Here is a 20,996-nt window from a genome sequence, read left to right on the forward strand (position 1 = left end):
ATCTTCAATTTATTGACAGAGAATTTCACCAAAATGTGTCCGGGTAATCAGGGAAATGTCAGGGAATTTCTTTCCCATTTCAATTCTGTAGCAACCCTGATAAGAGCGACTCTCATACCTGGATTGGCTTTCCTTCGTTTGATGAAGTGAATGCTCTCTTGTTTTATTACAGACTCTGATTTTCTCTTTTTTAGTGGCTGGACCCGAGTTATTATCGAGAAGCCTTTTGGAAAGGACGCAGCAAGCTCGGAGAAATTATCGCAGCACCTCGCGTCCCTGTTTCCCGAAGAGCAGATCTACCGTATCGACCACTACCTCGGCAAAGAAATGGTCCAGAATTTGATAACTTTGAGGTCAGTACATACTCTCATCAAACGGCCTTTGCTCAATCGTAATTTTTTAGCATCGGTGCAAAGCCTCCAGTATAATCGCCGAATTCCACGGGTCTTTGGCTTTTACGCGCTTGTGAACTGAGCATTTTTGCTTTCGGCCGTCGGCAAATGGCGCGCAGTGAATCGAGTCAATAGGAGAGGTCGGACAAAATTTGGAAACTTTAAACGCCTATAACTCCGTTTATACAAAATTTTGAGGTTCTTAAAATGGTTCCAATGGTTTTCTCGTAAAATTTTCTCCTAGGAACATCCCTTGAAATTTAAAATGTGACAAAATTAACATCAAAATTTTCAGTTTTAGCTAAAAATTTCATGTCCGACCTCACTAATTGACTCGATCCACTGTGTGGCGCGGCCGCGCGGCATGCAGTGCGATTAAAGTCGTCGCGCCCGTGCGTACAAGAACCGCCTTCAATTTTGCTTGATACTTCACGAGCGCCACGAAGCAAGTATTATTGGATGGCATCTTGATAAAACTGCTTCCAACGCGTTTTGCGGAGAATCATTCGCTCGTCGCACTTCAACCTGCTTCAACAGCAAAATCTGGAACTGACCCTATTTCATATGATCTTAAGGCTTTAAAAAATTAAAACAGCTGAATTGTGTTCTTCACGAACATAAAGTTCACCGTTACAAACTTATTTGCTTATCATTACCTACACAGCTCTACCTATTCAATATTGAAGCCGGAAAATATTGGAGCATACTAGGTGTCTGCTATTTTTTTTAAAAAAATAGGAAGAAAAGAAATTAGTGTCAAATCTTTACCTTGAAGGTAATCCAAATTACATCCTGTACCACAGAAAACAAATTATGTATCCATGGAAGTATAATTACTCTGAATTTGTCGTAAATTATTTCAAAGCCTCTCAATTACCCATGAAAAAAGCAAGATACTCCCATAAAAATATGATATCACTCTTTTTTTTGCAAAAGTCACCCCTCATCATAAGAAATTCTAGTCCCTACAATAATATAGAAGTGTATGTATCAATTTTCTGCAAAACAACTCATATTTAACAGAGCAAAGAAAATAAAATAGTATGTTGGAGTGAAATAAAATGAAAAAATGAGCAAAAAAAAAAATTAAATATTTTTCAGTCATACCTACTTGAAAGTTTAACATAATTGGTAATTCCAAAAAAAGGAAGAAAAAACTTTCTGAAATGTTGTTTATTTTAATTTTACTTGTCTGTTTATTGTACCGCCAGTAGCTCTAAATATGTCTCTGATTTCCAGGTTTGGAAATCGAATATTTTCTCCTGCATGGTGTCGCGAGTTTATTGCCTCCGTCCAGATTACATTCAAGGAGCCATTCGGAACCCAGGGTCGTGGTGGTTATTTCGATGAGTTCGGAATTATCCGAGACATCATGCAAAACCACTTGCTCCAGATCCTAAGTTTAGTGGCCATGGAGAAACCTGCAACCATCCACCCTGACGACATCCGGAATGAGAAGGTTAGTGCTGTCAAGGGAAGGGTCCCACTCATGTTTGAAGTCAAACCATAAGTTCCAAAAGTATTGTGTGTTGATCAATACGGAAAGATTTTGGAATTAAGTTGTTGTGACTTCTGTCCTAAGCATGGCTGTCCATAGGAAAAGGAAACTTGGTGTTGGAAAACTCAATGAATGAACCGTCTTGACACGTGGTCTCCTCCAATTTCAGTTTAATTCTATGCTCAGCCCCTTATTCAAAATATTTCAGGTTTTGCTCTGCGGAGCGATTATTGAAATGATATCGACTCTATGTCGCCGCTTTGTCATGACGCGTAATCGACTGAGTGGCACTCAGTCGATTGCGCGACACGACAATGCGGCGACATAGAGTCGATGTCATTTCAATAATCACCCTGCTGGGGTCGTTCATTGCCATCTCACACAATTAAAAACCTTCGGTTTTCAAATTTAACCAACTTTTTGTTTTTCAAATAGTTTTTCTTTTTTGTTCTTTTGAAAAATTTGATCAGGTAGCTGATAACACCTCTTTAGGGCTTTGGAGGTTCTGGAAAACTTGGAAAGTCATTGAACATTCTGCAATCCGGAAAAGATAGGTAATTTTGCGAGTAACTCATCGGCTTGGCCACTTCAGCTGGTGCAAAATTGAAAGAGCTCACACAGTTTCGGAATGCCTTTTTCCGTAATTTGAATCCCTGGAAGTGGGAAATTCAAAGAGCTCTGAAAGAATCAGAGAATTCGGAAGTTTTGGGGTCAGGGAAGTTGAAAATGAAGAAATAATGAAAATCCTGCTCTCTTTCTGAAACCAACAATTTACCTCTTTCTAAAGGTACTTAATGAGCTTGTGTCTTTGCTATGTTTTCAGGTGAAGGTTCTTAAGTGCATCCCAGAGCTGAATGCAGAGAACGTTGTTTTAGGTCAGTATGTTGGAGATCCAAATGGAGAAGGAGAGGCAAAACTGGGCTATCTGGATGACCCTACCGTTCCAATGGGCTCTAACACGCCGACGTATGCTCTAGCTGTCCTCAAAATCAACAATGAGCGCTGGGATGGAGTTCCGTTCATTCTTAGATGTGGGAAAGGTAATTCCTCTCTGCGCTTTGAACGCAAGAGTGGTTCTTGAAACTCTCACAATACTTGAGTCATTGATCGTAGGACAAATACAATGTTTTAGTGTATTCTCTTCGAAAAATACACTATCGTTTTTATTTTTATATTGCCACCGCACTTTTGAAAAAAAAAAACACCCCTTTAAAACAAGTGCTAATTTGAAGAATAAAATGGTTAACATTTTCTAATTTTGGATGCCAGGTAAATCATCCATAAGTTTAAGCGCATAACTATAGATTATAAAAATAGTTAGTGATACTGAAGTAAAATTTTCTTTTCTCTCATATTATTCTTCATAAAGAAAGAATTTTAAAAGGTGGAAAAAGAAAAGAAAAATTGCATCTGTCAATATTTACCTCTATTTATAGTTTTATAATTATTCCTCTTTCATTTCATAATTATTCTTTAAAATTTTACGTTCACATCTTTGGCTAAACTGCCTGAACTGGCTTAAATTTTTCAATTCTGACAACAAAGTTTTGCAATTATGTGATAATTCAGCTACCAATGAGTTTACAGTTTATTATTCTAACATTATTGAAGAAAATCAGGGCTCTTAAGGGCCAGGAAAACTCAAGAAATTTAGGGAGTAGCCCCAAAAACCGAAGCTTTTTACAGTAATGATGGACAAAAATTTAAAGTTTTGGCTTTTTGAACAGTTTCAATGCAAAATGTGTGTCTCTTCCCCCTTGACAACTCACAGAGAATTGAAAAAATACCCAGAAATAAATAAGTCATTCAGGAAGTTTTACAGACTCCAAAAAATGGTCATATGTCTTCTCTTCTACTTTCATAGACAAAGAAAATATTTTTTAAAAATTTTTGAACCTCGATTCTAATTCTCATCCGTATTTTCATTAGTTTTAAGACTCTGTTAATTTTCCACAGCACTCAACGAGCGGAAAGCAGAAGTACGAATTCAGTACAATGATGTACCTGGTGACATCTTCGAAGGGAAACCTAAACGTAATGAACTCGTCATTCGAGTGCAGCCAGGCGAGGCAGTATATGTAAAAATGATGACAAAAACACCAGGGATCTCCTTTGACATGGAAGAAACAGAGCTAGATCTCACGTATCACAGCCGTTACAAGGTTTGTCTCGTACTCACCACAAATCTACATTGACCTGGTTGGGCACCTGATAATATCAATTCTATCAAAAATGCGAACTCTTAGAGGAAGGAAAATTAAGTTACCTTCACATTTTGTATGGCTAAAAATATGTCTTTCAATATTTCATCAAATTACAGGATTGCTTAGAACTTGATTTGGAGGCCTTTTAGAAATTTTTCCATCTTCAACGTAAACAGTATTTATCACCGTGTTTCATCGTATGCAATACGTTTAGACCATCAAATAATAATGAACATTATAATTAGTTATAAACAAAATGAACAATTGTACCAAGAAAATAAAATTAAAATTAAAATCATTATAAAATAATAGAAAAAGTGATGAGGTGAGTTCATTAATTATTTTGTTTATCTTCTGATCCAAGAGTAATCTCCAGGAAATTACTCCCAGACTTTGAAAAATGTTGTCACGAAATTTAAAGGTAAAATATCGCTTAGTTTTTGTCAAAGAAATGAAACTTAAGGAGATACAACTCACAAGACAATCTGTGTTAGAATTAGGCAGATTCTAGCTGAAAGTGTCCTGATGATCCCATTGCATCTACTTTATTTTAACCGGTTCTATTTTGATTTTACCCTCAGCATAGTGTTTTTGTTTACATCTTTAAGATATTTTTAAAATTTATCTCAGAGTTCTGAGAGACGTTTAAATGAATTGTTAGTTATAACAGGGAAACAATTATTTTCCAATAGGGAAAGGCATTTAATTAGCTCTCGTACTTGCTCTTTTTTGGATTCTTTAAAAGAAACGTTCATCTCATGCTTTTTTTATGCTTTTTTTCAGGGTGCAAAGCTTCCTGATGCATACGAGAGGTTAATCCTGGATGTATTCTGTGGCTCTCAAATGCATTTTGTGCGATCAGATGAATTACACGAAGCGTGGCGAATTTTCACGCCCCTTCTTCACTCAATCGAGAAAGATAAGATTCATCCAATACCGTACAAGTAAGTTAACACTTGACCTTTTTTGTCTTCTCTTTTTTTGTCTTCTCCTTATTTTTCTATGCGATTTTGAATGCCATGCCTCCTTTTTCATACCAATAAGTTATTAAAGTTTGCTTCAGAAGTTCACTCTTTTTATTTACTTGCACCAATAGCAGTTATTATGGTATGATGAGTATGTAGCAATTTATATTTTAGCAATTGACGGCTAGAATACCATATTTACTTGTGACTATCCACAAGAAAAGGGCCCACCAAAACTGGAAGTAAAGTTATTAATACAAGAGCTTTGAGGAATGTTCTACAAACATTTTGGGACTTAAAATGCCTGAATTTTTTGAAAGTTTATCCTTCAAAAGACGTAGGTGCAAGAAAATCTATTCAAACTTCTAATAAAGCATGTTCAAGGACTGGAGTTTCCATACAATTGAGCAGCTTTACACCATCTATTTGCTCCAAAATGGACTAAACTGCTCGCTACTTGTTCATAAGGGCACGAGAGAGTTTCTCATCGAAATCTCAAAATACAATTCTTCAGCCTAATAGGACAAAAATTGATCTTCTGAATACTTCACTATTTTGAGCTAAAATCCTTCTCCTCATGAACTGTCATATTTGAGAAAGTGGCTGAATGAAAATTTATGTATTTCTTTTCTTGCTTAAGGTACGGTTCACGTGGCCCGCAAGAAGCAGATGACCTTTGCCTCAAAAACAATTTCAAGTATTATGGCTCCTACAAGTGGGTGCAGCCAAAACCATGAGTCCTGCAAGATGAGTTCTCACACCTTGTGGAGGGCCATTGTTGCCCACTCTTTTCAGAACGTACAATCATTACGAGTAAGTTGTTCATAACTTAGCCCATTGTGATATTGTTTCGTCCAACTACTTAAATTATTCACCCTGCAGAGTTGGGACCCAAAGTAGCTAGTAGTATATCAAGAAAGCAATGTCCATAGCTTTCTTTTTGTTTTTTGCATTTTGAATCTTAAACAATGTTCAATATTCTTCCCCTTCCCCCCCTTTTTTTTCAAGTGAACTTAATACCCAATACTTAAGGCTTCTACAAACTCAACTTTCAAGCCTTACTTTCTTATGATACTGCTCTTTGGGTCACAAACTTAAGCTTTTTTATAGTAAGATGTGAAAATATTTTGTACTCTGGTTACCTTTAATCCTGTAGAAATAATAATTCGTGCTTTTTAAAAATCTCTCCTTTTAAATGCGATTTTCTTGCAAAGAAATGAGCAGAAGGAGAGAACTAAAGTATGATATTTTGATTTCCATGTATCCTACTTAATTATTTTGTAATCCCTTTTTTACAATGTTAGAAGCACAGTTTGTGTTGAGTTTATTTTTATTGTTGAATATTGAATTGTGTCATTTGACGTAGCATTGCAACTGTATTTGTTTACTTTGAATCGTTGTATCCTCATCTAATGTGTTATTTCTGATCATAGTGGACAATTTTTCAAGGTTATTAAGTATTTTTTCCTATTTATGTTTTTTTTTTATTTATACTTGTGAAACAAAACCAAATTTTCTTGTGTCTGAACATTCCAATTTTTTTAAAAAAAATTGAGCACTGTTTAAGTTAATTGCTGAAAACTGAGGAATATCTATCTTCATAAAATGAAGTGATTTAGAGGGCTTTGAGAAGCAAACGTTTCCAATTGTGCTCTTTTCCCTTTTATCTCTATCTAAAGAAGTCTAATTTTTTTGCGGTGAATTCTGCTCTTGTCGATGCTACATTCTTAGTACCCCCGTCCGCTCTTTTTTTTAAATCATTCAGAATTATAATTTATTTTTGGTTCCTTTTAAAGTGACGCAGCAGCATTTACCTTCAAATTTAAGTGGTACTGACAAGAAAAAAAAGTTCCTTGCCAAGAGCGTAGTGTTTTTTTCTCAGATTTTAATCACAATTTGAAATGAGGCTACGCCTCCCACTCCACTTTTCCCTTCTTTTTTTTCTTGCAAGTTGGCGGCATTGAAGTATCGAGAATAGTCCCGAGCATGGGTCTAAATTTGCTTCTTAAGCATTCGTCTTAATTTTCGCTTTTATCCCGGTAGGCATGCAAGGACATATGCAAGGAGAAAGAATCCAGGAACATTTTTAAATGAGAATATTTAATGTTTTATATATTTTTTTACGGGAGCAATAAGTGCGTAACCTCAGCTTTGAAGCTTCCAGGAGTCGTAGCAGATTGTAAAGTTCAAGTTCCAGACAAGAAATTAAATTATTTATGAATTAAAGATAAATACGAAAACATGACATTCTTCGAAATTCTTTCCTGCCATGAACTGCCGTTCACTAGAGAAAAACAACATCCGATTCGAAAGGAATTTTCTAAGAAACCATTTATTTTTGATAACTATTGAAGTGTTGGTCCTGTGCATAAGGAGGTGGTTCCACTTTATAATTTTGACCTTTCTGAGAAAATTATCAAGGGTCTCTTCTTTCAAGATAATTCTTTAAATGAAAAAAAGTTTGTTCTTTCCTCTCAGTTTTATTCGTTCTGTTTAGTAATATTTAAGTATTGCAACCAACCATGTACATTGAGCCTTTCAGTAGTTTCAGCTATATTTTTTTAAAGTTTTGTACGTTTGTTCTCCTCAGTTTTTTGTGTTCAAATGTTTCATTTCTCTGTTTTTTTTTAACAATTGTTAAACCGTAGAGCTCTGTATCATCTCAGTCCTTAACTTCAATAGCTGATTCAACGGAATGGGCTTTATAGTTCAATCAGCGTTTTTATTTTTCATCAACGAGTTATTAAATTTCACATGATTTGACAATATTGCACAAATGAAGATTTTTTTCTTCATGATGATTTGTGTCAATTTCTCGTTTACGAATTTTGAGGAGTGCTTATTACAAGAACTTACATTTTAAAAATCTTTCAAACCCTCGCTGCAAAAATTATAATTTTGAGAACAAGCTCATTAAATTTCTGTAAATCCTGTTGGGAACTGGTATTTTTGATTCCTAAAAAATTGTATTCAGCATTTAAAAGCGATTCTCTGTTTCCTCTTTTGTCAATCAATCTTGGATGCTGCAGGAATCTTAACACTGAATTTCACTTGTAGTCAAATTAAATCACATGGTCTGTGTGAAATTCCTGGAATACAGCAGCTCTGCAGAAACTGCCCCTGTGGTTTCAGCCACATTAATTACTGATTCAATGTTAACAGGGAAAATATTGAGATATTCCTCCATAAAATGTTATTTTTTAAATAAAAAAAATAACAAAAAAGAAAAATAATAAAATCATGAAGCTCTCTCTAGCCAGGAATTTCAAATGGAGAAAGTTAACCTAAAACAGCAAGAATAGAAGGGAAAAAATTATGCGAAAATTGCCAACAATTTTTCAATGTATGTAAAAATTGATATCTTGATAGAATTTTTACTAAAATTTTGTGGTATTTTGTACAGTTGTAAGTCTCCTAAAAGGAATATTATCATTCAGTGATTTTTGCATTTTTATTTCTCAAAACATGTTTGAATCAGCAAACGTGGCAACTCCTAAAACAGTCGATTTTCACTTTTTTACTTTATTTTTCTAGGTATGTCTTCTTTTTTAGTATTTTTCTATTCGAAGCTTTCCCCGTGACGATAGTTTTAAAAACGCTTTAACTTTTTATGCGAACAAAAACACTAGTATAATTATAAGTATTCGTTCTTGACAATACCAATTACTGTTATTATTCATCTGGTTGCATTTGTAGGTTTCCAGGTGAATATATAATCATTACAACACTCACTTACTTAAAAAAGGTCTTCTCACCGGAAGTTGTTGCAGTTGCATCCTACATTTCATGTCCTCTCCATGTGAACATTTATTCCTAAATTTATATTTTACAGAAATCACTTCATACCTCAAATTTTTCATTATCATCATAATTAATATGCTAACTTTTAGAATGCTTTTTCTGATGCCACAACTGACTGGTCTTTTTTATGGGTATGTTGATGAGAACCAACAATTCCAATATTTTTCCTGTATTTGGTTGTTTAATTGTTCACTTGTTAGTTTTCTTCGTAATTTGCTGAAGCAAGCTTGAGCTAATAATTACAAATTCATCAAATAACGGAAACTTCTAATCAGTCTTTGTGGCATCAGCAGAGACATATCTCGGGCTAGATACAATCACTGGTGTGGAAAGCAATCTGTTAATTTTTACACCATAATAATTATCAAAGATTATTTTTTAACTTCTTATGTTTCAACACTCAGTGAGCTTATTTATGAGTACCACTTTTGTAAAAAGGTATTTTTAAGTCAAGAGAATCACTCATGAAGCTCTTAATTTGATATGAGGCTTTCCAGGCCATGAAAATTTGTGGGTAATTTTCTTTGTCTCTTCCCCCATTCCTAATTGATTTTTAGGATTTTGACTGTATAAATAAACTCGTCATTTAAGTGAAACTACTAAACAAGAAAAATTAAAGGGGCATGAGAAGAAAAATTTCCCTCAAATAACTTCAGCATGAAAAATTTATCGTTCATACCTAATGAAATTAGAATTTCCCAAATAGTAGATGTTACCTCTTGAATACCAGCAGAATGAGGGTTCCAAGCAGGCTAACTATTCAGGGTGAAACATTTTTGAATCAGCGCTGAATCTCTAGGTTAAAAGTCTCAAATTCATGCCCTCTTTCGAAATCCAGATTTTGGGCTAACTTGGATTTGGAATCCAGACCATGAGTGATGGTTTTGATTGGAATCAGTTCAATTGCACCCATACAAACTTTTTTAGATGAACATTATTTTAATGTTCCCCAATTTCCTCTTATGTTTTTTTTTTTTTTTTTTTTTAATAAAAAAATCAAGCAACATTCTAGTTTAAAATTTTGTGAGCGTTTTTTTTAATCCAGAGGAAATTCGCAGTAAGCTCCGAGGTCCATTTTGCTTTTATCTCCGTTGAACAAATAGCCTATGAGAGGTAATTAGGTAAGGTAAAATTGTCACTTTCCTGCTGAAGTATTACTAGTGCCAATCGTCCTTTGACACTATGTTGTCAAACTTCTCCAGTGTTTTATAGAAAAACTAATGAAGAGAACCCCATGAAAGTGTTACATGATATTTTTTTTTTTTTGTCATCAAGATGAATTCTAGAAATTTGCATAAAAGACTGTGCAAAATGTTTAAGGGAGAAATCACAAGAACATTGAAATTTCGGGCAACATAGCGTTTGAGCAAAAACGGCGCTTGTGACACTTGGACTGGAAAGTGATGAAACGCAGATGTCGATGGCCAAGAAGCAGAATCATGTATTTCCGTTTGCAAAGTTGCAGAGTTCCTGTCAGACTTAATTTTTTCTTCTGAAAACCAACCAACATAATCTCTTGAAAAATTCTCCGATTTTTCTTCTGAGTCAGCAGAATATACTGTGTAAATTTCAAGCTATGACATTGACTTGCTTCTTTTCGAAATACATGGTTTCGCATTCTGGCCATCGATCTGCTGATTCTAGTGGATGCTATTCAAATCCAGCTCATGTTTACCTCAATTTTGAACTTGATACTGAAAAGCTGGTGAGTGGTTTGTTGTTTTTATGAATTCGATCTTGAATATCTTATTTATTGTTATTTAATATGACACCAAGTTGACGTTTTAATACAATTTCATTTTTATTTGTATAACAAACTGTTGAATTTAAATTGATCACAATGCAATAAAATATTTTTGTAAAATAACTTTGTCCCTTGTTACTACCCTGAAACTTCCTGAGTGATTTACAGCGTATTTTAAAAACTATTTTAAGAGATTTGGCTACTGCTTGTCACCTCGTTTTCATGAAATGTCTGCACCGCAGCTTCTTTTTTTTTTTTTTTTTTTTTTTTTTTTGATCAATTAAATCAAATAATACATTTTACAGGGGTCATAGTTCATAAAAAATACCAGCATGAATAGAAAGGGAGAATGAGCTAAGCACTGCATATTCGTAAAGGGGATCCAGGTTTGTCTTACAGGACAATAAAAAAGATGGAAAAACTGCGATATGCCATACTGTAACAAACTAGGTATATGTATTATCATCCTTTCTTTCCATTAGAGCAAATATCAGACCCTCATTAAAATAAAGGTGCTTGTGTTGAACGAGGATATGAAAGAAAACATAAAGGATATATGAAAAAAAAAACCATTTTATTTTGACAGTAGAAAAAGGACAGAACGGTCAAGATATTTCAATCATTCATATCACTAATAGGAATTAAACCTGTAACTCATTGCAGATTGGCCCTGAGCAGTGCTGAAGGATCTTTAGCCTGCTGGAATATTTGTTTTGCAGCGAGGAGGATAAGCTGTGTCTAAGATTATTCAGCTGGTATTGGTCTGTTTTGAGATCATAATACTCAATGAAATTCTGAAAGAAAAAAAAAGAAAAATTTAGAGAACACCTTTCAGTCCTTTACGTTATTATTTTTATGAACAGAGAATAGGGGGCCTAGGCAACAAAGCGCATAAGTGCATGCTGTTTTTGCTATTTCGAGAAATATGTGTTTAAATTTTCAAAATTACGAAATTGGAAAAATTGGAACTTGGAAAATTGGAAGGCCAGGAACTTTCTGCATTCCTGATAGCTAGCATCATGTGAGAAAACAAGGGAAACAAGAAACATTAGTGATCACAGCTAGGTTACAGTAAATTTTCTTACCTCTGAGTCTTGAAACTCACAATAGGAGAGATCATCAGTTTCACTTATGGACCTTAAGCAAAAGTAAGTGTTGTTGCGAGCGTCTTGACATTTACAATCATTTCTAACACGACACTCCTACAGGAATAGAAGAATAAAATACTGTAATAAAGCATGCCTAGAGGTTATAAAGTAGATACTGAGGCAAAATAATTTGAATTCAAGAATTCTTTATCCAAGAAGTCCCAGGCTTTTTCTCGAATAAGATCCTCTCTTGATCTGAATGAACAATTTGCATCTACTAAAACCTGCTTTTTGCTATCAACTTTTGACAAGGGGCCATAAAACCTTGTGCAGATGAAATTCAGAAATTGGGAAAATAAGGATGCTGCTTACTTTTAGCTTACTTCTTACGTCTATGCTCTTTCTTTATTTCCTCTATTTTTGCTAGTCAATACTTTCAACTCATTTTAATAAACTATTGCCCTGCCAGCTAGCCTATACAAGCTGCAAATCAGCTAGAAATAGCAATGAGATTGAGAAAAAATATGAAACCGAGACTCTCCTAACAATTTCCTTCCAGAACAGATAGAGCATGGTTGCGACTCTTGCAATTATACAGCACTGATTTTTATTAATATGATGAAAAAGCAATGCCAGTTCAGGCAGTCTACTTTGAAAATTATGTTTTCCCTCTACATAGGTACATTTTAATGGCCAAAACTCAATTTTGCTGACTGCTACAAATTGGACCGCACGTTGCAATTAGGAACTACAATTTCTGACCATAAAAACGCACATGTTCAAACCAATGGTTTATTCCTTGTTTTGTAGCCAGATCTCCTAATTCCTAATTGCAAAATGTAGTCCAATTGCTATTTCCTGAACCAGATTGAATCATTTTCGATTTCATTTCCTGCCTTGTTATATAGGTTGCTAGACGTAAATCCAGTTTGGTTTGACATTTGCAAACATTTTTTAAGCCAAAATGTCCGCAGAGCACTCCACTTTGCTCTGATATCAATTACTCGAGTTTGAGTCTTCATGTGTCTACCATTGAAGGTTACAATTGCCAATTTTGATGAAAAAAAAAAAGAAAAAAAGGTTTTACAAGGTTTTACACTTACTTTTAAGTTTGGGTCTTTTAGGCCACATTTCTCATCGATTGACTTCCTGTTCCCTTCTCCATGATACTCCACCAAAAATGTTCGAGGTGAAATTTTATTTGAAGCAGTTTTCTTCAACAAAGGTAGCCAAGAACTGCCATCCATTGAGTCAGGTGTTGAAATCCCAGCAAGATCGAGAATTGTGGGAGCAAGATCTATGTTTACAACCGGACTGTAGATGACGGATTTGGGCTTGATGCTGGGACCGCGAATAAACAGTGGCACACGGATGTCAAACTCATATGGCTGACGCTTGTCCCATGGAAGGCTGAATTGGCCTGCAGAAAAAATTAGTCTGAGAGATAGCATTTTTCTCTGCTACAAAGCAATTGGAGCTAAAAGTAAAATGTATAACACCATCAGAAGTTTCAGCAAATTTAAACAGAGGTTGATCTACATTGGAAGTTTTGAAAAAAAACATAAGCGGACAACTGCTTAAGACTAGTGTGTTACAGAGGTGCTCACCCAAAATTGGAAGAGAATCAATGGCGTATCGTGCTTTGCAATATATTGATTGATCTACCATTTCAACAGGATTCAGAATGCAGGACCAATGTTTAGTAACACTTTTGGCACCTGTGGTTATATGATTTTAAGTTTATAACCTGGGTTTCTCTCAAATTTTGACCCTGTTTTCTTCTGGGACAAGGCAGCGAAAACTTTAATACCGAAAGTTTTCAAAGGAAGTTCACATTTCACTCACCTAGGTGGTATCCGTTGTCTGAGGTAAATATTATAACTGTTTCTTCTACCAAATTAAATTTCTTCAGCTCTAGCACTACTTTCTCAACCATATCATCAACAGACAAAAGCGTTTCTAACCGGCGAGCATGGATTGTGTCAATTGTGTCGACCATAGAGTCAGGCAGAGGCACGTCACCTAACCGCAGGAGCCAGTGTTTATCCTGGAAAAAAATTGAAGTTAGTTGACAGTTGAATCCAACAAGGTCAATCTTTTGTCAGTAAGGAAATAACTTTTTAGTTGCACTCACATGTATTTTTAAATCACAGATAGATTTGAAAATCAAGGAAGAAATAACCAAATATACAAAAGAACAGTCAAATTGTCTTCTGTCAACTCGACTGGTCAATTGACTGTCAATTCCACTGCCAATCAACTGGTCAAATGTTTGATAGGTTCACCAGCCGTATCTTCAGAGCTTTAGACCAATGAACAGTCGAATGGGCTCTTGATTGAGCAGTCACATTGATAGAAGATTCATCTGGTCAATCAAAAGAAAATTTCGACTGGTTGATCAAAAGAAAATTTTGACTGGTTGATCAAAAGAAAATTTTGACTGGTTGATCAAAAGAAAATTTCTCTGACCTTCAAAAAAACCTCCACTTGTATTTTTTTTCTTCTTGATTACGCTGACTTTTGCTATACTATGGACAGAATCTTCACTTCAAGAGATTTAAGATAAAAAAAGGCACTCTGTAGTAGTTCGAACTCTCTTGAATGGCACCAGCGTAAGTTGCTGAGCATTTTACTTGTAAATTCCCAGATTTCTCCCATAAATTTCCTCACTTTTCCAGGTCGTCATTCATTCCCTGACCTTTCTTGACTTTCTAGGTTTATTAGACCGCCAGCGACCCTAAATTAAAGCATACGGAAGCTTTTCATGGTAGCTATTATCAGGATTAATAAAACACATCTGAATCGAGCAATAAGTAAATATATTTTTGGATAAGATGATGATATTAAAGCTAAGAAAAAAAATTATAAATTATTTGAAAATATCAAATCACAGCTCTCTTGCTCTATAACTAAATGGCAGTGGACTGAACAATGTCTTGTAAAAGAAAAATTTTCATTACAACAAGCAGTGCTCCATGAAAATAGGGAGGTTTGTGAAGGATGGATCCTTCTCTATAGAGAAATTTTTGATAAGACCGGTGTCATTATGGAGAGAGAGTACTGTATTAAACATTATTTTCTCCTTGCCATACTACTAGCGAGTGATCTGAATAATTTGCTTATTGCTTCATGTAGATGTGTTCGATAGACACCGAATAGCAAAAATAGCATCTGACAAAATACATTTCTTGACATTGGTTCATGAGTGGAATTTGTTTAATGCTGAGACTGACCTTTGTAAACGTGTTGAAATTCGGGGTGCGCGGTGCTTTAGTTCCATTAAATCTCCCTTTGTATTTTGATTCTGGAGTAAAGGGATCGTGCGGAGCTGAAGTGGCCAGGACCATAAGAAACTTTTCTTTTTTCATGCCAACTGATTGAAGGAATTCAATTCCACTTGACTCCTAGAACAAGTACACAGCATGAAGGACCAATTAATTATACTTGCAATGAAAAAAAAAGATTTCCAACAGAATGGATGGATGTAATTGGTGAATTTATGAGCAAGAAAATAGACAGAAGGAAGAAAACTAAAATGTACTGAGTTCAAATATCCTTGAAATGAAATATTAGTCTTGATTCCTCATTTTCATGGAGGGTCACAATATGAATTTGAATATTATAATTAGCTCCGTTTTTCCAACATTTTTTGTGTTGTATGTCCCATCAGGCCTAACATGTTTAACCTACGTAGCAACCACATAAGTTACTTTAGTGGTGGATAGCCAGATTACTTACGAAACATTAACCTCAATATTTTAAGAAAATCCCAAATATTTTGCATCCATGAGCAAAGTCCATGAGCATAAAATTATTAGTTAGTGTCTGTAGAATTTATTTCAACCCCCTCCTCCTTCCTATTTCTTAGAAGGGAAAAAATTGGCCCAGCTGTTAGGCAGTGCTATCCAATGCTCATAAGCAAAAATTCTTGGAAATCGACGTAATCAAGATTATTAGAATGCTTTCAAAGGTAAAAACTTACAATGACAGAGGTAAAATAATCATTCTTGAAATGCTTTATTTTTCCATTAATCACAAGAGAATAATCATAATACTTGGAGTTTCCAATGAGACCATACCATACATCCCAGCCTGGTGGGATAGGGTTTTTAGTCTTGTGCGCAGACCCATACTGGAGAAAAAAAGAAAAATATATGATATTACTCCTTGAGCCAAATAATTCTCAAATTAAACAAGCATCAAAACTAAAGTGAAATTTTAATTAGTAAAAATTATTACTTCAATTATTAAACAAATATTATAGAAAAATATTAGCTTTTCTTTTGGGAAGAATCATCAAAACTGTGAAACACAAAGAAAAGACGGATGAAAAGTGTCTGGTCTGGAATAAACTAATACAAGAGCCTAGCCTGGACACAGCAGGAAGTGTTTCATTTGTCTCTTTTCTTATTTAGGTGTTCTCAAATTCAAAAATTTACAACAAAAACACGTATCACAATTGCCATGCATAAAATCTCCTGAGTACAATAATCTGCTCACAAAACCTTCTCAGAACAAAGTATTACTGACGCCAATTTTATGGTAGAAATAATATTTTCTTGAACTTTCAGTAAATTGAAATTTGAAAAAGTATGTGCCAAAATTCATGTCCCTATAAAATGTCTCATTTCTTATTGCAAATTGGTTTTTGTGTTTCCTGCAAAATGAAAATTATGGCACTTGTGATATTCTTTTTGGAAAGGTATGATTTCAGCTTAAGCCACAAGTAAAAATGCGGTTTCCTTTTTCTCCAACTTAAATATAAAATTACCTGGTTCAAATATTTTCCAGCATAAAATGTTTTGTAACCTGCAGACTGTAAGTAGACAGGAAAAGCAAGAGGTTCTTTGATAGTCCTCCAGTGGGCACTGTAACAGCCCCCTGAGCGTGAGTTGTTGAAAACACCATGATTGTGGAGATACTGGCCAGTTAGGATGCTGGAACGGCTGGGACAGCAAATTGGTGTACTGCAGAACTGCAACAAATTTAACTTTCAATGAGCGTTCTTCATAGAATAGATTTAAACCCTTCTCACATGTATAAGACAGTGGAGAGAAAAGCAGCAAGTATTACAGCAAAATTTTGGTTTTTTGGCAGCAATGCTTACGTTTGCAAGGTCACAAGGATACAAAAATTTCTATTTTTATTTCTTGGTCCAACTTCAAATTTGGCTCACCAAAAAACATCTCACTTAAAGGCAAAATGAGCGATGCAATTGTACAATTTTACCCACTATTTTTTACAATGATGGGGAAAAAGGATGAAAAAAAGGGCTATCACTTTCGAAATACTAACTCCTAGTGCAAGACTTGCGTTTTGCTTGCCACTACCTACGAATTTCAACATTTACCAATTTTCGCCCCTTTTTAAGATCTATGGCAATGACTCAAAGGTGCGCCGACTCAGAAACGATTTTTGTCTTCTTCAAGGATAACTTACAAGAAACATAGGTGCTTGCAAGGCCAAAAATTGACCAGGGCTTCTTCCAGATGGTTCAAAATCACATGCATTCAAATGTAGAACTATGCTCAGTCTCAATTTTTTTGATTGTAGATAATTTTTTGAGGTTTCAGCAGAGTATTTAGAATTTTAAAGCCCTGAGGTATAAGTCTTAATGAGATGTATCAAAACAGTTTGCATGCAAAAACTCTGAATACACTTCAAGTGAGCTTGTATTTTTATGTTTGGTCCTAATTTAGATTTCTCCTGAAATTGAAAAATATAATGGAAGGATTTATTCTACCCTTAAATATCATTCATTTTTTCAGGAACTAAAATAAGTATGCTTGTGGTCAATATAATGTGACTGATAATGAACAAGGAACATTCTGAAAAGAAAAATACGCCTTATACAAGAAGACTGGTAGGAATCATTGAGCTGAAGCAGAGGGTGGCAACCTGAAACGCTTAAACATATAATACAGTCTAGACTACCCACAGGACTTTTTAGATGCAATGATAGATAGGAAACCCAGATTGCATGTTGTACCAGAAAATTCAAGGAATCAGTGGCACTAGGGTGTGCGGCATGCATACAAGTAATGGGCAGCACTTGGTACTATATTGAGATCAAATTGCAACGGTTCACGTGAAGGCATTTTTACCCCCTTGTTACTTTACCTCTCTCACCTTCAGTCAAGTTTCATTTATAATCTAGATTGTACTATATATCTAGGCTGAAATATGACATCTACGCTGCTTGCCCTACCTTATAATCCCAGAAACATTACAGGAGTGGTATTACTTACCGAGTTAACAAAAGAAGCTCCGACATCTGCAATGAGTTTTTGAGTTTTGGGCATAGAATACTGGAAACAAAAGCAGAGATAATGTTAGATGTAGAGTTTACGCTAAATTACTTCAATCTGAAATATTCAAGGGTCAATTTTCTTTGCTTAAATTGAAATTTTAACCCTCCTGCTAATTTTGGACAAAATAATTACCTTCATAGATAGGAATTATTTTTGAAAATTTGCTTCGTTGTACGGTTGCTGTAATGATTTCTAGCCAAGAAATGAACATTCATTTCAGAGAACACAGCATTTTTTAAAATACTGAGTCGATACAACCTTGAGAGTAAAAAGTGTATGGGGAGCTTTTAGAAGAAGAGAATACAATGATAAATGCCTTAGTTTGATGAATGCAAACTTTCAAACATTGAAAATTCAAAAGATCTTTGTAGAAACATTTAAAACTTAGTAGACTTTCAAAATATGCCATCTGCATAGACCTATGATAAAATGCCTGATTTGACTATTTGCCTGCAACATCTACTTAAACAAGATATATATGGATTTACAAAAAAATTAATAAAAATAAGTAAAAATTTCATCGAATTTCTCCCTTACTTTCGTCTTCAACTGTCACTAAAAGTATTCTTGGCTAGCCAATGTAAACTATTGATGAACAAAACCACGATCGAAACCATGACCCTCACAACCAAACAGCCCAATTTAGGCAGTGGCACAGTTAGCATTGGAAGTCCTAAAAAATGGTTAAAGTCCAAATAGATCTTTTGTTATTCCGAAAACAACTCTCCATAATTGCATTAAGCATCCTTTCCCCAAAAAATCTGAAATGATTCACAGTCGTTTTGGCATCGAGACATTCAATCAATACTTACAATGCTTGAAATATCTTGATCGTCTGTCAGGATTAAAACTATGTTGGGTTTATTTGTGGCGGAAACATATATAATACAGACTAGAAAAAAAATGAGGAGCATATCTAACGGACTGGAACAGCAGGCATAAGCTCGACTCCACGACATTCCCGCGCAATCTTAACTCCAATAAATGCAATGCCCACACTTTTCACCAAACTCCTGAAAATAACAAAGAAAAGAAGAACATTATAACGCTGTGACAATTGTCGCAGGGTTTAACTTAATCTAACAAAAGATCAAGGTTAGTGCCTGCTCTTTTCACCATTTAGTGAGTTTCTTTTGTTGTGTTGAAGATATTTTTATAAATCCATGGAACGCGATCCTCTACAGTTCCGACCAGTTCCATAACGTTCCACACGGAAAAAACAGTTCAGAGAGGGTGGTTATACGTTTGTTTGTGTTTTTTTGCATTGATTCTGGCTTGTGCAAGTTAGCATTTAGCATGGTTGCAATTTCAACACACCTTGGAAGAGCAATTCAAGTGTTCGACTAGAACTTAAGGAGCAGGCTGGATTACGCCCGTAGATCAGAATAAAAAAGTGAAGCATTTCGTCGTATTCCACTGCGATCCTCTGAGGTTCAGATAAAATAGAAGCCCTTATGAGTGCTGATAAAGACTCTGCTACCGTATGGTTTTGGTGTATTCTCCAGGGCTAGTCTCTGCCCCTGCCTGTAGATATTGAGCATAGAGTAGTCATAATATGATGAAGTGAGCTGGGGCCACATGTGGTTGACAAGTTCCGAGCTCCTTGAGCGCTGAGATTCGGTCACCCTTTTGATACATTTTCAATTCAAGATGGCGATGTAGAATACGTAGTAATTTATATCTTCTTTGCTTACATTGGATAGCACGGTTGAAAAGTATCAAAAGCATTCGTTTAGGTATCAAGGAAGTGACCCAGCGTGACACAGGAGTCATGGAATTCAGGACCTGCAAAATGCTTGAAAGTGGCGCCAGCTCTCCCATTCACATTGTAGGTAACTCTATTGCCGGAATCACACACTGAATTTGGCAGCTGAATATGGAAGTCCACAGTCATCGCCCGATGGCTGAAATTTCCAAAATTTGGGTGATTTTTGTCCAGAATTGTGTCAAATCTATTCGAATAGTTCAGACAGATACGACATTAAGCCAATGGTTGCTGAGTCTCAATGCTGAATTTTGCACGACACACGCAAAATTCAGGCATCAGGCCAATGACATCCACATTCAAGCAAAGACATTGAATTACATAGACCGTGCGTCCGGCTCAGTGGAATAAGGGCGAAGCGAGGCAAGTTTCTCAGAACTCCATGCCGGGCGGGCGGAAAGGGGGAGAGAGCGTGTGTCCCAAGCGCTCTAGGAGACTGCAGGAAAGCAATGGGGAATCCGCATATACTCGGTTTCTCGCTAATAACTCGTTTTGAGTCCATTTCTAGACAAAATTCTTAAGGATAAAAGTTGCAGAACATGAAAGTTTACGACTGTATTGCAAAGTTTCACTTTTCCGAACTAAATGCCAACCATGAAAGAAGCCTCACAGTCTGACAAAAATTCACCGGAGCTGCTACTGCGCAGATGTGCGCATTTGGGACACACGAACTCATCGCTGCGGGTCGGTGCTAACGCTTGTCAGCATGCAAATTTTTAAAAGTTGTCATGCTTTCCGTAACACAGGATGCATGGTCTGCGTGATTCAATGTTTTTGCATTCAAGCCATATTCAACTCCCACAGTCAGCGTGTGATCCCAGCATATGTATTCTATGATACAGAGAGACAAATGTTCTTGCTTACCAACAGAATGGATCATAATACATGATCTTGAAAAAGTGCGTGACTTGGTTGAACAAAGATTTTTTTTTGTCTGACGGCCCGTACATCACAGACATCACAGGAGGAGGTATTATTAGTTGCGGTCTGATGGAAGTGACAGAGAAGATCGAAGATCTGGAATAGATTGGGCAAGAATTTAGAGTTATTCACTGTATGAGGCGTGATGACAGGGAGCGCATGGCATAAAAGGCATATTACTGATAAGAGTAAAGAAAACATAACCTGCACCAATAGTACAGGGTTGCTAAATTTCAATGAATTTACTCTGCCCCTCTGTCCATTTCAAAACAAATTGCACATGAAATCGCGGATGAAATTAAAAATT

The 20,996-nt window shown here is 35.6% G+C and overlaps 2 protein-coding genes across 5 annotated transcripts in view; one reads left to right on the forward strand and one right to left on the reverse strand.

Annotated features, from left to right (window-relative positions):
• The window catches only part of Zw (glucose-6-phosphate 1-dehydrogenase Zw), a 52,417-nt gene extending 42,583 nt beyond the window's left edge, over positions 1 to 9,834 (forward strand). For all 3 annotated transcript variants that reach the window (XM_019042565.2, XM_072299170.1, XM_019042566.2), the window contains exons 5-10: positions 195 to 353; positions 1,632 to 1,851; positions 2,714 to 2,930; positions 3,847 to 4,052; positions 4,878 to 5,038; positions 5,700 to 9,834. In XM_019042565.2, coding sequence (XP_018898110.1) covers positions 195 to 353; positions 1,632 to 1,851; positions 2,714 to 2,930; positions 3,847 to 4,052; positions 4,878 to 5,038; positions 5,700 to 5,796 — 1,060 coding nt within the window. In that variant the 3' untranslated portion in view covers positions 5,797 to 9,834. The remainder of the gene's footprint in view (positions 1 to 194; positions 354 to 1,631; positions 1,852 to 2,713; positions 2,931 to 3,846; positions 4,053 to 4,877; positions 5,039 to 5,699) is intronic.
• A 1,323-nt stretch (positions 9,835 to 11,157) lies between these two features.
• On the reverse strand, positions 11,158 to 20,785 carry LOC109031196 (N-acetylglucosamine-6-sulfatase). Of its 2 annotated transcripts, XM_019042567.2 has the most exons (10): positions 20,633 to 20,785; positions 18,816 to 19,016; positions 17,941 to 18,000; positions 16,464 to 16,667; positions 15,675 to 15,824; positions 14,926 to 15,096; positions 13,538 to 13,739; positions 12,796 to 13,112; positions 11,690 to 11,806; positions 11,158 to 11,398 (listed from the first exon to the last, which is right to left on the reverse strand). In XM_019042567.2, exons 2-10 carry the CDS (start codon positions 18,960 to 18,962, stop codon positions 11,246 to 11,248), a joined length of 1,521 nt encoding a protein of 506 aa, XP_018898112.2. In that variant the 5' UTR covers positions 18,963 to 19,016; positions 20,633 to 20,785; the 3' UTR covers positions 11,158 to 11,245. The 2 variants fall into 2 exon arrangements, with proteins under 2 accessions (XP_018898112.2, XP_018898114.2); XM_019042569.2 differs by lacking the exon at positions 15,675 to 15,824.
• Between the last annotated feature and the right edge of the window lie 211 nt (positions 20,786 to 20,996).

This window comes from Bemisia tabaci, chromosome 4 (assembly GCF_918797505.1).
Source record: "Bemisia tabaci chromosome 4, PGI_BMITA_v3".
NCBI lineage: Eukaryota > Metazoa > Arthropoda > Insecta > Hemiptera > Aleyrodidae > Bemisia > Bemisia tabaci.

Bases quoted from the DNA above. Each gene is read 5' to 3' on its own strand.
- LOC109031196 (XM_019042567.2), bottom strand. From the start codon at position 18,962: ATGTCGTGGAGTCGAGCTTATGCCTGCTGTTCCAGTCCGTTAGATATG. The intron at 15,825-16,463 runs GTAATTTTATAT...TTTTTTCTCCAG, and splicing joins CTGGAAAATATTTGAACCAG to TATGGGTCTGCGCACAAGAC. The intron at 13,740-14,925 runs GTCAGTCTCAGC...ATTTTTTTCCAG, and splicing joins ATTTCAACACGTTTACAAAG to GATAAACACTGGCTCCTGCG.